The 13,747-nt window shown below is 39.5% G+C and overlaps 1 protein-coding gene across 8 annotated transcripts in view; it reads right to left on the bottom strand.

The window, feature by feature from the left end:
• Positions 1-13,747, bottom strand: part of VEPH1 (ventricular zone expressed PH domain containing 1) — a 208,390-nt gene that overhangs the window by 123,106 nt on the left and 71,537 nt on the right. For 7 of the 8 annotated variants that reach the window (XM_074405550.1, XM_010335739.3, XM_010335740.3 and 4 more), the window contains one exon: positions 10,654-10,863. In XM_074405550.1, the coding sequence (XP_074261651.1) occupies positions 10,654-10,863 (210 nt within the window). Of the gene's footprint in view, positions 1-10,653; positions 10,864-13,747 lie in introns of those variants that run through there. The other variant, XM_074405555.1, reaches the window with a different exon arrangement.

Here is a 13,747-nt window from a genome sequence, read left to right on the forward strand (position 1 = left end):
TTATGTGCCTTGGAGTTGCTCTTCTTGAGGAATATCTCTGTGGTGTTCTCTGTATTACCTGGAGTTGAATATTATCCTGCCTTACTAGGTTGGGAAAATTTTCCTGAATAATGTCCTGAAGCGTATTTTCCAGCTTGGATTCATTCTCTTCGTCACATTCAGGTACACCTATCAAGCGTAGATTAGGTCTTTTCACATAGTCCCATATTTCTTGGAGACTTTGCTCGTTCCTTTGTATCCTTTTTTCTCTAATCTTGTCTTCTTGTTTTATTTCATTGAGTTGGTCTTCGACCTCTGATATCCTTTCTTCTGCTTGATCAATTCGGCTGTTAAAACTTGTGCATACTTCACGAAGTTCTCGTATTGTGTTTTTCAGCTCCATCAATTCACTTATATTCCTCTCTCAATTGTGTATTCTTGCTAACATTTCGTCAAATCTTTTTTCAAAGTTCTTAGTTTCTTTGGATTGGGTTAAAACGAGTTCTTTTCATTCACAGAAGTTTCTCATTATCCACATTTTGAAGCCTGCTTCTGTAATTGGAACACACTCGTTCTCCATCAAGCCTTGTTCTGTTGCTGATGAGGAACTATGATCCCCCGCTGAGGGAGAGGTGTTCTGATCTTGGGTATTCTCAGCCTTTTTTGGCTGTTTTCTTCCCTTTGTTATAAATTTATCCATCTCTGGTCTTTGTATTTACCGTCTTTGTAATTGGGTTTCTGAGTAGATGTCCAACTTATTGATTCTCAGCGCTGAAATCTGAGCAACCCACTGCGCCAACTAAATCAGCGGCGTTAAGATTGATGGTGCGTTTCTGACTCTGCACCAAGAACCGATGCTCCGAGGCGTCAGCAAAACCGCCTCACCGATCACAAGAGTCGCGCTGGTGACCCGTGGGGCTCCTCCGCTGGGAATCTCCTGGTGTGTGAGCAACAAGAATTCATGTGAAGATGTGGCGTCCTTTCGTTCTTTGTGCTTTCACTGGGAGCTACAATCCCGAGCTGCTAGTGATCAGCCATCTTGGATCTCTCTCCCTATCTTTTAAACATTTGCCACCCAGACAAGACTATGCTCTTGCAGCCTTAAAATATTATCATAAAATACATTTAAAATGCTTGCTAAGAAAGTAGACATTAAATGTTAATCATATTCAAAAGCTAAGAGTCAATAATATTTTAACAGAACATCAAGAGGCAAGCTGCCTGAAATAATTTTTTTGTGGAACAAAGCAGAAAATGAATAAATAAAAACCTTATTGATATCTCTCTTAGATAATTCTTCAACTTATAGGTGATTTTTAGAATAGCATTACAAAAAAGTCACTTTCTTCAATTCTTTCTTTTATCTTTTGATCATGTTTCAATTTTTCTGTATATGAGCTTGGGGTAATTGAATATATTTTTCTACCCATTGATTTAAAAATCCTCTATTAGAATTTGAACGCATTTATATATTTTAAATTATTACTTAGTCAATTGTAAAGGAAATACGTTTTCATTCTTTATTTTTGATTCAGGAACACATAGTTTTTGTGGGCTCATGGGAGAGTAATAAATCATGCTTAGGAAAACAAAGCTGTCTGGGCAAAACAATTTTTAAAAATAAATCCCAGTAATACTTAAGAAACAGCTGATGAAGACAGATGTATTCTTTGTTTTATATAAACCTCAAATTTTGCAGCATGCTAAAAATAAAGGGTAAGTTGGATTTAGTTCAAATCTGTACATTTGGCACAGAATGCTAAAGCAAACCCCACCCTTGAGAAAAAAAGAAAGGTATAATTTTGTAATTATAAAACAGTTATGGCTAAGATTTAGTTAAGTGTGGGAGTTTGTATATCTTCCTCAAAAAGATGTTTTAATGAAATTGACTTAGGATTTAAAATAGAAATCAGAGGATATGAGAGGTGGCTTAACTTTATGTTATGCTATTTAAGACAATAAATGATGTCTCTAGTTTGAATTTTTAGAAGGGCAGAAAACTACACGGTCTACTGTCAAATTTTTCCAATTTCAACTTATTTTTCCCCAAATAGCACGCAATGTGACCATGTCTGTATTTAAAAAGACACCAGTGTAATAAAGTCAGATGGTCCTCCTCTGGAAGGAGGAAGATAAAATCTCTGGGGACCAGACTGCCCACTTCCAGGGTTTGATCCTGATCATGCAGACACCCCGTCTATGTGCAGCCATGTCATGGGACTTGCGAAGCTGTCCAACTCACAGGGAACTGCAGGTCCTCTGTGGATTTGGTCAGTTGGCCCAAATTACAGTTGATAATTACAAGACATTGTTAAAAATTTTTGCAACATGTAACCTTTGTAACCATCACTTAAAACTCTAAATTTACAAGTATTTTGGGATTGTTTGTCCTTTCACCAGCTCTTTAGTTTCTTAGGAACTCTAGGGTACATAGGATTACATTTACTTATCTGTCCTATGAAGGGAAATAAAATATTGTTCCTAGAATCAGCCAAGAGAAGGTAGAAAACAGGAACTATCTGCTAATCAATAAGGAGTTTTCATAATCTGACCTAGCCCACTGTCCAGCTTCATCTCTCTCCCTCCCCTACATTATTCATCCTATGCTCCAAGCACTTGAAGTCCTTCACAATTTCTAGAAGACTCAAGACCTTTTCCTGGCTGATTGCCACTGAATGTGATGACTTCCCATGGTTACCTTCCTCCTCTTCCCCTGACATAACCCTATCATCTTACAAGCCAAACTTATAATGCTCTTCTAAAACTCCCCCACATGAAGTTAGTTCCTTCCTTCCTGGTCCAGTTCAAAATTCACTAACAGCAAGTAACAAATTCAAATCCAATTTCTGTTTTTACATCGTCTTCATCCCCAATTGTGAGCTCCTCTAGGGCAGGGACTATGTCTTTCTCTCCTCTGTGTCCCCATCACCAGTATTGGACCTTATACTTGGAAAGAATCAGCAGCTCCGCCCTATATCACTGAGGGAGAGAGGATATGCAGTATCAGTATTCTTATTTGAAAGTATATTTTGTAGGTACTAAAAGTCTCCCTTTGTTTTCCTTATACTTTGTAAAAGGTTTATTGTTAATATTATTTACAGTTAACATGTACCCTTTTAAACAACACAAACAAAAATAAATTTTCATTTTGGAAAAAATCCTTCCCCAGTCCATGACCGTTTTGCAATATTAACTCTCAGCCTCTGGCACCTACCAAGACCTAAGAAAATATATCCCAATGTCACTGAACCCACCAAAGTTTTAACTAAGTTGATCATCCTTGGGGAAATTGTGCTTTTAAGTCAAAGGTCCTTCCTCTTGTAGAATGGCCCCAGATTTTTTTTTTTAGTTTTGATTTGTAATTTAAAGGTGTAAATCATCCACCCAGCTCCCATTTCTCAGGATGTTATTCAACAGCCAGGATGAGGACAGTAATGTGGTTCACAGTTGCCTTTGTCATTCTTTTCCTTTTCCTCCTGAAAGTGTTTTTGTAGGCATGCCGGATGTCACAGAAATGCGACCTGGGCAAGATGTGTGTCACTTCTTTACTTGAAAAGTGTCCATGACTCTGAGCCCAGAGAGGATGTAATGAACACGCCCTGATGCTTAGCCAGCATATTCCAGCTAGTTAGAAAAACAAGGCAGAGGGCGCAGGATTTAACATACACGATGGCAGCGGCTGCACTCGGGGCATGCCATCTGATTCTTCACAGATGTGGGCTACGGGTCTGCAGTGAAAGAAAAACAAGTGGCCATAGAATCCTTCCATGTGCTATCAGATTATCTGTAAAAACATTTTTGAAGCACCTCGTCTCTGTTTCCACCACTAGGTCTGCTGCCTTGTAGGACTGGCACAGAAGAGGGGCATGGTAGTGGAGTGCATGCTACATACTGGTATGGGCTTTCTAATATGACCAGGTCCTAAAGTAAAGATGACTATTAAACTAAAATTTGTTTCAGTCCACTTATTTGAGACTTAAATAGATGGAAAGATACATGAATTCAAGTTGGCCTCTCAAAAAACAAAAACAAAAACAAAAACAACAACAAAAAAAAAAACAAATCAATGCCATTCCTAAAGCATTCTCTTTTCCAAGTTGACCCATGTTAGGAAAGAGGACTATAATAACGATAATACCTAAGAAGTGGGCTGAGACCACTTGCATGGCTAAGAGAGTCTATTTAGGGAAGAAAATAATGAAAAAGTAAAATCCTCTAAAGTGGAAACAAACATTCTATTTCAGTCCTCCATGGACAAAAAACAGCTTAGTTTGGGCTTAACGTAAACCACTGCAGATTTAGTTAATAAGAGTTTTATAAAAACGGCTGCAAACTTATTTGAGCTGTTTATATAGGCGGGGGCATGGGGACCACCTACCCTTTATGGAAAGCAGTGTACTTCCAGTGGCCCAAGACAACAAGACCTATTTTAATTTATGAAGTTTTATAAAATGAGGCTATTATTTTTGTCATCCTTATTTCTCCCAGGAATGGTGGTCTGTGATGTCAATGTAAAACAGATATACATTCCACCCTGAGGAAGAAAAATCTACATACACCAGTTATTTCTTTAAAAAGAAAAAAATGTGTAGCCAGTTCTCCTTTCCAGCTTTAGTGATACACGTGGTTGTCTATGGTGCCTCATTCCAATTCTGTCTCCTGATTTTGACTGGTTCCACATATGCCTATCCATTCAGCTGCTTTCCTTGGAGAAGCAGAGGCAAGGTAAGCCATTTCTCTAGTTTTCATCTCCCTAATTTCAGTCTGTTAGGGTCACATTTTAGCCTGTATCCAAATAAATGCAATGAGAAAGCCTTGGGCCAAGCTAAGTAAAGTAATCAAGTGCTGACATTTATCAAATGTTTACTATTTGCTAAATACTGTTTCACATGCGTTAAGTCATTAAATCCTCACAACAAACCTATGAAGTGAATAACATTCCCATTTTACAGATGAGGAAACATCAGTCCAGAGAGCTGATGTAAGTTGCCCATAGCCATTGAGTGGCTGAGTCAGGGTTGAAATCAAGGCAGGCTGACTCTCAGCCCACTCTCCTAGTCAACATGTTACTTTGTCCCCACGGTAAGCAAGCTCATTTATGTAATAGATTCTTGCACAGACAGTTCCTTGGTGGTGATCACTTCTCAGTCTACAGTGGTGAGAGCTCCTTCTTGGAGCTGTACTTCAACTCATTTGCAGCTTGCTGCGACCTCATATGTGAAAATCTCTTTATATAATCTACTCAGTATCATCTTTCACTTTTGTCGCCTACCAGCAGCCATTATGGATGGCCATGGCTCACCACATGTTTATGGTATAGTGACTCCATATTCCACTGTCAACTTCATTGTCATATTTCACCTGCTAGATACCAGAGATAGATTGTATAAGCTCGGAAGTATACAGCCCTCTCCACACTAATATTTCCTCTTCCTCTCTCTTAAGTTATAATTATGTCAGTTAGAATAAATGGACAGAGACTTGATGGAACCAAAGTTCAAGTGACAATTCAACCCTCGAATTCTTAATTACCAGTGCTCTCAAGTACTCATTCAATCTTATAGCCAAGGTGAATTCAGATGGACTCAATATTTTATTTATTTACTCCAGAAGCTGAAAGACTTAGGGAAGAGAAAAAGACATGAACCTGAAAGTTACAGCATGACATGGTTGAGATACAACAACATCACACTTTTGAGGTACAACCAAATTACTATGGAATTATAGACTGGGAGTGACTAACTTTGCCTAAGGGGACAGAGAAGAACTCACAGAGGAGGCATCATTTGAGCTGGGTCAGGTAAGATAAGTAGGAGAATGGGGTGAAAACTGTCCAGGCAGAATAAGCTGTGAAGGTCTCAACGTATGTCAGAGTAAAGGTGTTCAGGGAAGGGTATAAAATCCTGAGTAGTCAGAACATAGGGGAATGAAGTAGACTGGACAGATAAGAGCTGAAGCTACAGAAGAAAGTTGGGGCCATGCCAAGTGGTTTGCATAGTATCCCACAGGCAGTGGATGAGACCACAGAAGACTTTGTGCAAGGAAGTAGGATCACACTTGTATTTTTCCCTCTCTTGTTGGCCTCTCTAGCTAGGCAGGTTTTGTTTATTATATTGCTGCTGCTATTTTGTTGCTGCTAGTTGAAATGCATCAAGCATTTTTTTAATATGCCAGGCACTGTGTTAAGTGCATTTATGAATTGCTAGATACATGTTTGGGGAATGAACCCTTAGGTGCTACTAAGAAGTCATATCTGCTGTTGTCTGAAAGGTTTCCACTGCAACCTTCTCATTTGAGAAAGACGAAATGGCCCATGTATTTTTGCTGTGTTTTGGGTACATTTAATCAAATACTATTTCTTATTTATGAATTTACTTCAACTGAGAATACCAGATAAATGGAGTAAATCCTGGAATTATAAAGAATTGGATAGATCTTTACTGAAAGGTGTACCTCAAGGGCAACAGTTAATTGGTTATCCCAGAAGCAAATTTCTCTGCCCTGGAAGTGGTCTGTGAGTCATTCATGACCTTCACAGTGACCCCAGCACTATATGACTATTAAACATGGCTTTATTTATGTTTGGACAAAAAAAGATCCCTGAGTTAATTTGTGAGGTAGAGAAAATAAGAATCTGTAGGATTTTTGTTGTTGTTGTTGTATATATACAACTCTCCTCTGCTGAATGCAATATAGATGGAAAAACTGTGATGATGCTATCAAGCTGTGGGAAACAGTTTGCTCACCCAGATGGGCCCTCATTTGAAAGACAGGCACACCCAGTCAGTTCCCAGTAGCCAGCCCTGCAATTCTTATACCTGGCTTCATGCAAGCACAAAAGGTAAGGCATAAGCCAATTAATAACTTGTGTGATTCTAGGCTATGTCTACCCAATGACCAAATCTGGACTGAGGATTAGAAACCTTCAGGAGACTCTGCTCTTCTTAAAGATGAAACATGGGGTTTGCTGGAAGCCAGGAAACAAGGGAGGGGTCTAAAAGTATGCTCTGGTCAGTCATAGATTGTATATTATAAAAGTCAGAGCAGGATCTCAAAGTTAAATTGGCTTTTCCATATTTCCAAAATCTTCTAAATCCTGGCAATAAAATTATCTGATAATTTGAATCCCTACACATAACTGAAAGAACTACTTTGGTGTCAAAGACAAAAATTTCAAATGAAGTCAGTTTTTAGACGAGAACAGAATAGGATAGGAGAGAGGATCCTGGGGCCAGAGTTCACAAGGGTCCTGTGGCTGTCTTATAAGCACCTCCAGAATCCCCATGCCTCATATAGTCCCATGTTCTACTAGTTCCCTATAGACCAAGCTTTCCACATACAAAGTGGTGGGACTTTTGCAGGGCAGTTTTTGCCTCTCTTTCTTTATTGACATTTTCCTTTCACTTAGGAACCCAAGACCTGTTACTGGGCATCTGCCCTTATGCCCAAGTCTCAATGTACCTCAGGAACTTCTTGTTTCTTTTTGGAAAGAGGATAGGTAGAGATATACGTACATACATATCTTGCCTATAGTTTTTGGTCTTTAAAAATACTGTTCCACAAGGTTTTATTTAGAAAGTTGGACAGATTTACTCAAATTAGGCTGTTACTAGCAGCTTAGATGACTACACTTATTCTTGGGACATCTGAACTTTAGCATTCCTTACAGCTGAAAGAACTCTCTTACAGTAATATTTCAGGCACTAAAAATAATCAAGAAAGAGCATTATTTCTGAGCAAAGGAGCCTGCCTGACATTTGTAGGTGATTTTATTAGATTGATCCTAAATAAAATGGAATAATGGAATCAAATAATATCAGACCCATAAGAGAGGTAATCCGGTATAAAGCCATTAATTTTTGAGGAAAGAAAACAGATCCACAAACGTGAAATAAATTGACCAGCTGAAGCAGCAACATCACTTTTTCTGCCTTTGTCCCCTGTTTAACTCAGCTTGTGGCCACTGCCCAAATCCAGGAGACATGTTCCAGTCTCCCTTGCAGCTGCATGTGCTCATATTCAGCTTTATGCTGTTTAGCAAATGGGTTGTAAACAAAAGGTTGTGTTTGACGGCCTGGAAGCTTCCTTCTCCACTTCCCCCTTCCTGCTGGCTGAAAGATTGATGTGAAGGGTGGAGACAGTGTCATCTTGGACCATGAGACAGAAGCTATATGCTTTCTGGTGTGTTCAGGAATGGTAGAGCAATAGAGTAGAAGGAGCCTGGGTCTCTGAAACATGGCACTCTAGGGAGATTGCCTTCTAGACTTCTTTATGTGTAAGAGAATCGGGTATCTATCTTTGTGACTGTGGTTTTGGATTTTTGTGTTACTCTTAGCCAAGCCTACTCTAAGCTGCTATATAGTCTAGAAAATTATCAAATTGATTAACAATGGCTTAATGGAAGAGAGCAGGATGGGTGATGGGCAAGTCCTGATTCTAAATCTAGAAAGAAAACGCTTCAAATATTCTCTGTTACTAAATACTAAGGAGATTATGACTTAGTAGGCATTCTGTGGGGCCCAAGGACATTATTTAAAAGCTCCTCACATAATCCTAATATCTAGATATACCTGGTAATTATCTGATCTACAATTGTTCTCTGCTGTGAGTCCGGGGTAGGTGGTGAATCAGAACCACCAGAAATAGTTGTTTCTTTTGGGGAAAAAAGTAAACAAATATAAATTCTGAAATAATTTATTCATCAGCCTATTTGTTCTACCTTTCCTTCTCCTGGTATCCACTGAGAGTCACACAAATGTCACCAAATGAACTGTTCTCTTTCAGGTTCGCCTTTGATATGATTTGGATCTGTGTTGCCATCCAAATCTTATGCTGAACTGTAATCCTCAATGTTGGAGGTGGGGCCTGGTGGGAGGTGATTGGATCACGGGGCAGATGTCCCTCAAGCTGCTGCTCTCATGATAGTGAGTGAGTGCTCATGAGATCTGTTGTAGACCTCCCCACCTCTCTTCCTCCCGCTCTGGCCATGAGGTACCTGCTCCCCCTTTGCCTTCCACCATGATTGTAGGTTTTCCTGAGGCCTCCTCAGAAGCTGAGCAGATGCCAGTGTCATGCTTCCTGTTGCAGCCTTTGAAAGTGCAAGCCAATTAAACTTCTTTTCTTTATAAATTACCCAGTCTCAGGTATTTCTTTATAGCAGTGAAAAAACAGATGGAAACAACCTTAGTTCAGACAAACTGACAGTGACATAATTGCATGTGGTTAGATTGCATGTGGCTACTATTTTTTGTTTTTCACAGATTACATTTTCCATGGGAGTTTAGTCAATTCAAGTGTGCATTACTATACATTAATGAATCATTTGTGAAGATTCCAGGGCTTCACACCTCAGAGGTTGAACTTTTTTGGTCCTTGCAAAGATCTGCAAGGTCAGCAGATTCAGTTAAACAGCTGTCAGGCGAAGTCGGCCTATTAACACTCACACATACCAGTGGGTTCTTCTGGCAGAAAAGGTGACAGGCAGGGGAAAGCACTGCCAGGAGGCAGACTGTGGCAAGGCATTCCCAACAGCAGTGGACAGAAAGGGATTATACTAAGAGTACATCTGCACCAAAGAAATCCCCTTTCAAGATCCATCCTCATGTTGACAAGTGCAAGCTTGGGAACTCCATTCTCCCGCCCTCTTCTGGGAAGCTAGAGGAGACAGAGCCTAGGCCAGGAGGAAGCCAGGCAGGACTCAAGGGGCTCACCATAATCTCAGAAGAAATATAATCAAACAGCACCAAAGATGCATTTTAAGACAAAATTCAAAAATGGGTGCCGAAAATACCAAAGATCTAATTGTAGCTGGGTTACCAACCCAGTCTGAGTTTGGGTAAGTCACATAACTTTTCTATTTTTTAATTTTATCCTATGCAGAATCAAGGGATTGAACTCAATGAACTATAAAATTTCTTTTACAAGTTGGACAATTTTATATTTATCTAATGGTTAATTATTTTATATGTAAGTAGGTTAAAGGAAAATCTCTCAGTCAATTATAGATTTGTTTTGATTTTAAAATATAAAAATCCTAGATCCCAAAATAAAATCAAAAGAGAGACATGCATGTAGTTGGAACTTGAATTTCTGAAAACTTTCCTAATTGCTTAATTCCCTTAAACTCTGATGGCATCCTGTTGTCCCTACTGAAAAATGTCAGTATGCAAGTATTTAGGCTAGTACTTTTAAACATCCATGAACGTTTATTTCACTCTCCCAAATAACATCATTCAGAGGACTGAAAACATTCTGAGCCCAGGCACTTATTGATATGATAGCTATGGACTCTCATTAAAGGGTAGTCTATTAAATCTAATTCTGTGCTTACTGATGGTTTCCTGTGTTAAGAGAAATTGCAACCTGAAATCAGATACAGCTGTTTTATTAGTTGTTGTTACTGCAAAGTGGTCTTGAATCTCGCAGTGCTCTCTCCATTTTAACCCTCCTTCTTCAGGTGACACAGCAACAATAAAAGACTCACTTCCTAAATCTTCCCTATAACCCTGCTACTTGACTCAGAGGCCATTGTCCATGTAAAGGAATTGAAAGAGAAATTGGAACTCCCAGAATTCCCGGGACAAATTTGTAGGTCATAGAGCTCCAATGGATTAAATAGATGGGATTAAGTACCAATGCAATTCAGGGGAATGGAGAGAAAAAAGCCAAACTTACTTCATCCACATGCCCAACAGCTCCATAAATCCTTGCCATCTGTCCAATGAGGTAGGGGAATCTCTCACCAATCTCCTTCAGCATTGGAAGAAAACTGTTCAAAGTCACTGGCTCATAGCTTGCTATCTCTATGAGGATGTTTAGGATGATGTCAGTATGGGTTGAATCCTTCAAATGCCCAATTAGGAAAGGAATACACTTCTGAACTACCTATAAAGAGAGAGGAGAAGAGGAGGAGGAAAGAAAGAAAAAAGTTAATTAAATCAGAATTAATTTGAAAACAAACTTTTTTGTATTAAAACTGAAAACACATTCTGGGATTATTTCCCTTACTGTTATTCAAGCAAATCTCCCAACATTAGGATTTAAAATTTATAATAAAATCTTCAGAGCCTTTAGTTTCTTTTTCTTTTGATCTGTGCCTTGCTATTGAAAAGTGAAGTTTAAAATAATGCTTCAGTGTTACTATTCATAAATCAAGTTTTGATGTGTTATAGCCTTATTGGGAATGCTACACTTCCTCCAATCACCATGAAAGCTGCAGTTTAAAGGACAATTTAAGTAGGTGGGAGATCCTTGTTGACTTTAATCAAAGCCTTCAAAATGGAAAAATTCCGTTTAGAAATGTTTAATAAATAAAAATAAGAAAGCAGAAAAGATCTCACATTTTCTTCAATTTTCCATTTTGATCACAAAAATATAAGATAAAATTAATAAAGCAAAAATGATTTATATCATAGTCTCATTATCTTAATGTATTTTCTTGATTCTTATGAATGTAAAGGTGAAATTTATCCCAGAAAATGGAACTCTTTTGTGGAATAAAGACACTATGTTAATATGACGCATACTGATACTGTAATGAATTGTTTTGTCTTCTGCTAAAGTGAAGAATTATAAAGGGAAACCTATGGGAAGCTGAACAATAAAAGTGAAACAGATGAAACAGATTTGCCCATCCATATTTCTGCTTTGTTTGTTTCTTTGTTTGTGTTTGATTTACTTTATTGATTTGTCATTTTTTGGGTAGGGAAGACTTTAAATGTAGCTTCCAGTATTAAAACCAAATCTGATCACAGCACCATCTTCCCAAAGCTGAACTCATAATCCACCCCCTGCCAAAAACCTGCTTCTCTCTCCCACCAGCCCCTCTGGCCCCAAGTGACTCCTTTCCTTATAAATGACATCACTATCCACCTGGCTACTCAAACTAGAAACTGTTTCTCCCTTACCAGCTGCCATTATCCAAGCAATTACAAAATCCTATTGTGTCCAGTACCCAAGAATCCCACAGATCTGTCCACTCTCTTCTCTTTATATTCATCCATTCATTCACTCATTCAGACTTGTTGAGTCCTTCCTATTTGCAAGCTGTAGTTGATAGGGATAGCAATAAGTCTGACAAGATTCCTGCCTTCATGGACTAATTTACTGTTTAGTAAAGGAGACATTCAGTAAAAGTCATAATCACATCAGAAATGAATAATTATAAATTTTAATAAATCCCATGTAGGGAAAATGTAGAGAGACGGTCCCAGGGCCCTAATTTAGGCTAAGCATCAGGGAAGGCCTCTCTCAGGGGGACATGGAGCTGAGATCACTGACCCAGGCATCCCACACACATCAGTTTTTCCACAGCCTCCTAAAAGTCTCCGTGCCTTCAGTCTTGCCCATCCAATCTCTTTTCAGCTTGAGTCACAATGGTGTTTTTTCCTGACTTAAAACCGTAAGTCACTTGCCCTTGTTTTCAACCTGACTCCTATCCATCTTACCACACTCAGTTCCTTGACCACTCCGTCCACCTTCTCCCAGTCCAGACCCCACTACGTGTCACACATCAACTATGATGAGTTTTTTTTTTAAGTTCTTAACTTGCTAAATTTTCTTTTTCATCTGGGATTTTACTCATGGGAGTTGCTCTTTCCGGAATTCTTATTGCCCCTATTTTGCTTGAGTAACTCCTGATCATTCTTGATGAATGGTGAACTGTTATTTCCTTAAAAAGCCTCCCTCAGCTCCTCTCCTCTTCCTTCTCAGTCTAGTGCCCTTGTGGAAGTTACCATTGTACCATAAATGGCCTGAGCAGGTCCTTCACATGCTTCCTTCTTACTGCTGGTATAGCTGCATGAAGCATTCCCACATATTGCCCTCCCTAGAGAGCCCACTCAGTTTACCTCCCAAGTTACAGAGCATCAGGAATGCTTTAATGCAGACACAGAAGCTCTAGTCTACTTGAATTCCAATTTCACAAAGTCAGAACCTCCTTAGCTTCCTATTTCACCTGAAATGAATTAGGCTTAACTTGAAAGCCTTGGTATTTCTGATTGTCGCCACTTACTTCCCTTTCCCTTCTCAGTGAACCCTTTCTCTTTCTCCACATTTCCTTCCATCCCCCTTGCCCACTGTCGAATTAAGGAAGAGGTGAAAGAGAAGGTGAATCAGGTGGTTTCTGTATTGTTCCACCTGTGGTGACAGACCCCTTGAAATCAAGGGTGCACTCCAGTTCTAGGGGTGCTGGCAGCAGCAACAGAGCACGAAGAGCTGAGGGAGGCAAGTGGAGAGGATGCTTTACCATGAAGGTAGGGCTGACAGGAGACAGGACTCAGCAATCCCCCCATTACAACTTCTTCTCCCCAGGGAGAATCCTGGCACAGGTTGGGTCCATTCACATCACTGTAGGTGCTCCCTAAACCCTGGCCTCTTTGTTCTGGGATCCATACTCAGCACCCACAGTACCTAGCACAATGTGAGTTCACTCTCTCCTCATTTTGTTTACTCTCCTTCTCTTGTCTAGTCCACCCTCAAACTGCCCTCTCTCCCATACCTTCTCCTATCTCTTCTGGAATTCTCATTTGCTTCACAAGCCACAGCCTTACAGCCTTGATTCTTCAGTATGTTGAGGTCAAAAGATTTCATTGGTTGGAATTAGACTTGAGTTTGTGTGGCTGCTTGGCCTGATCTGTCTGGCTTTGGGAAAGTGACCTAGCTAGTGTGAAGCCCAGATTATCTCCATAGGATGCCTTTAGGGAAGGTAGTATGACTCTCTCTGATGGTCACTGGGGGATACGGAAGTTGAAAGGCTGATGAAGATGAA

This window comes from Saimiri boliviensis, chromosome 9 (genome assembly GCF_048565385.1).
Source record: "Saimiri boliviensis isolate mSaiBol1 chromosome 9, mSaiBol1.pri, whole genome shotgun sequence".
In the NCBI taxonomy this organism is placed as follows: domain Eukaryota; kingdom Metazoa; phylum Chordata; class Mammalia; order Primates; family Cebidae; genus Saimiri; species Saimiri boliviensis.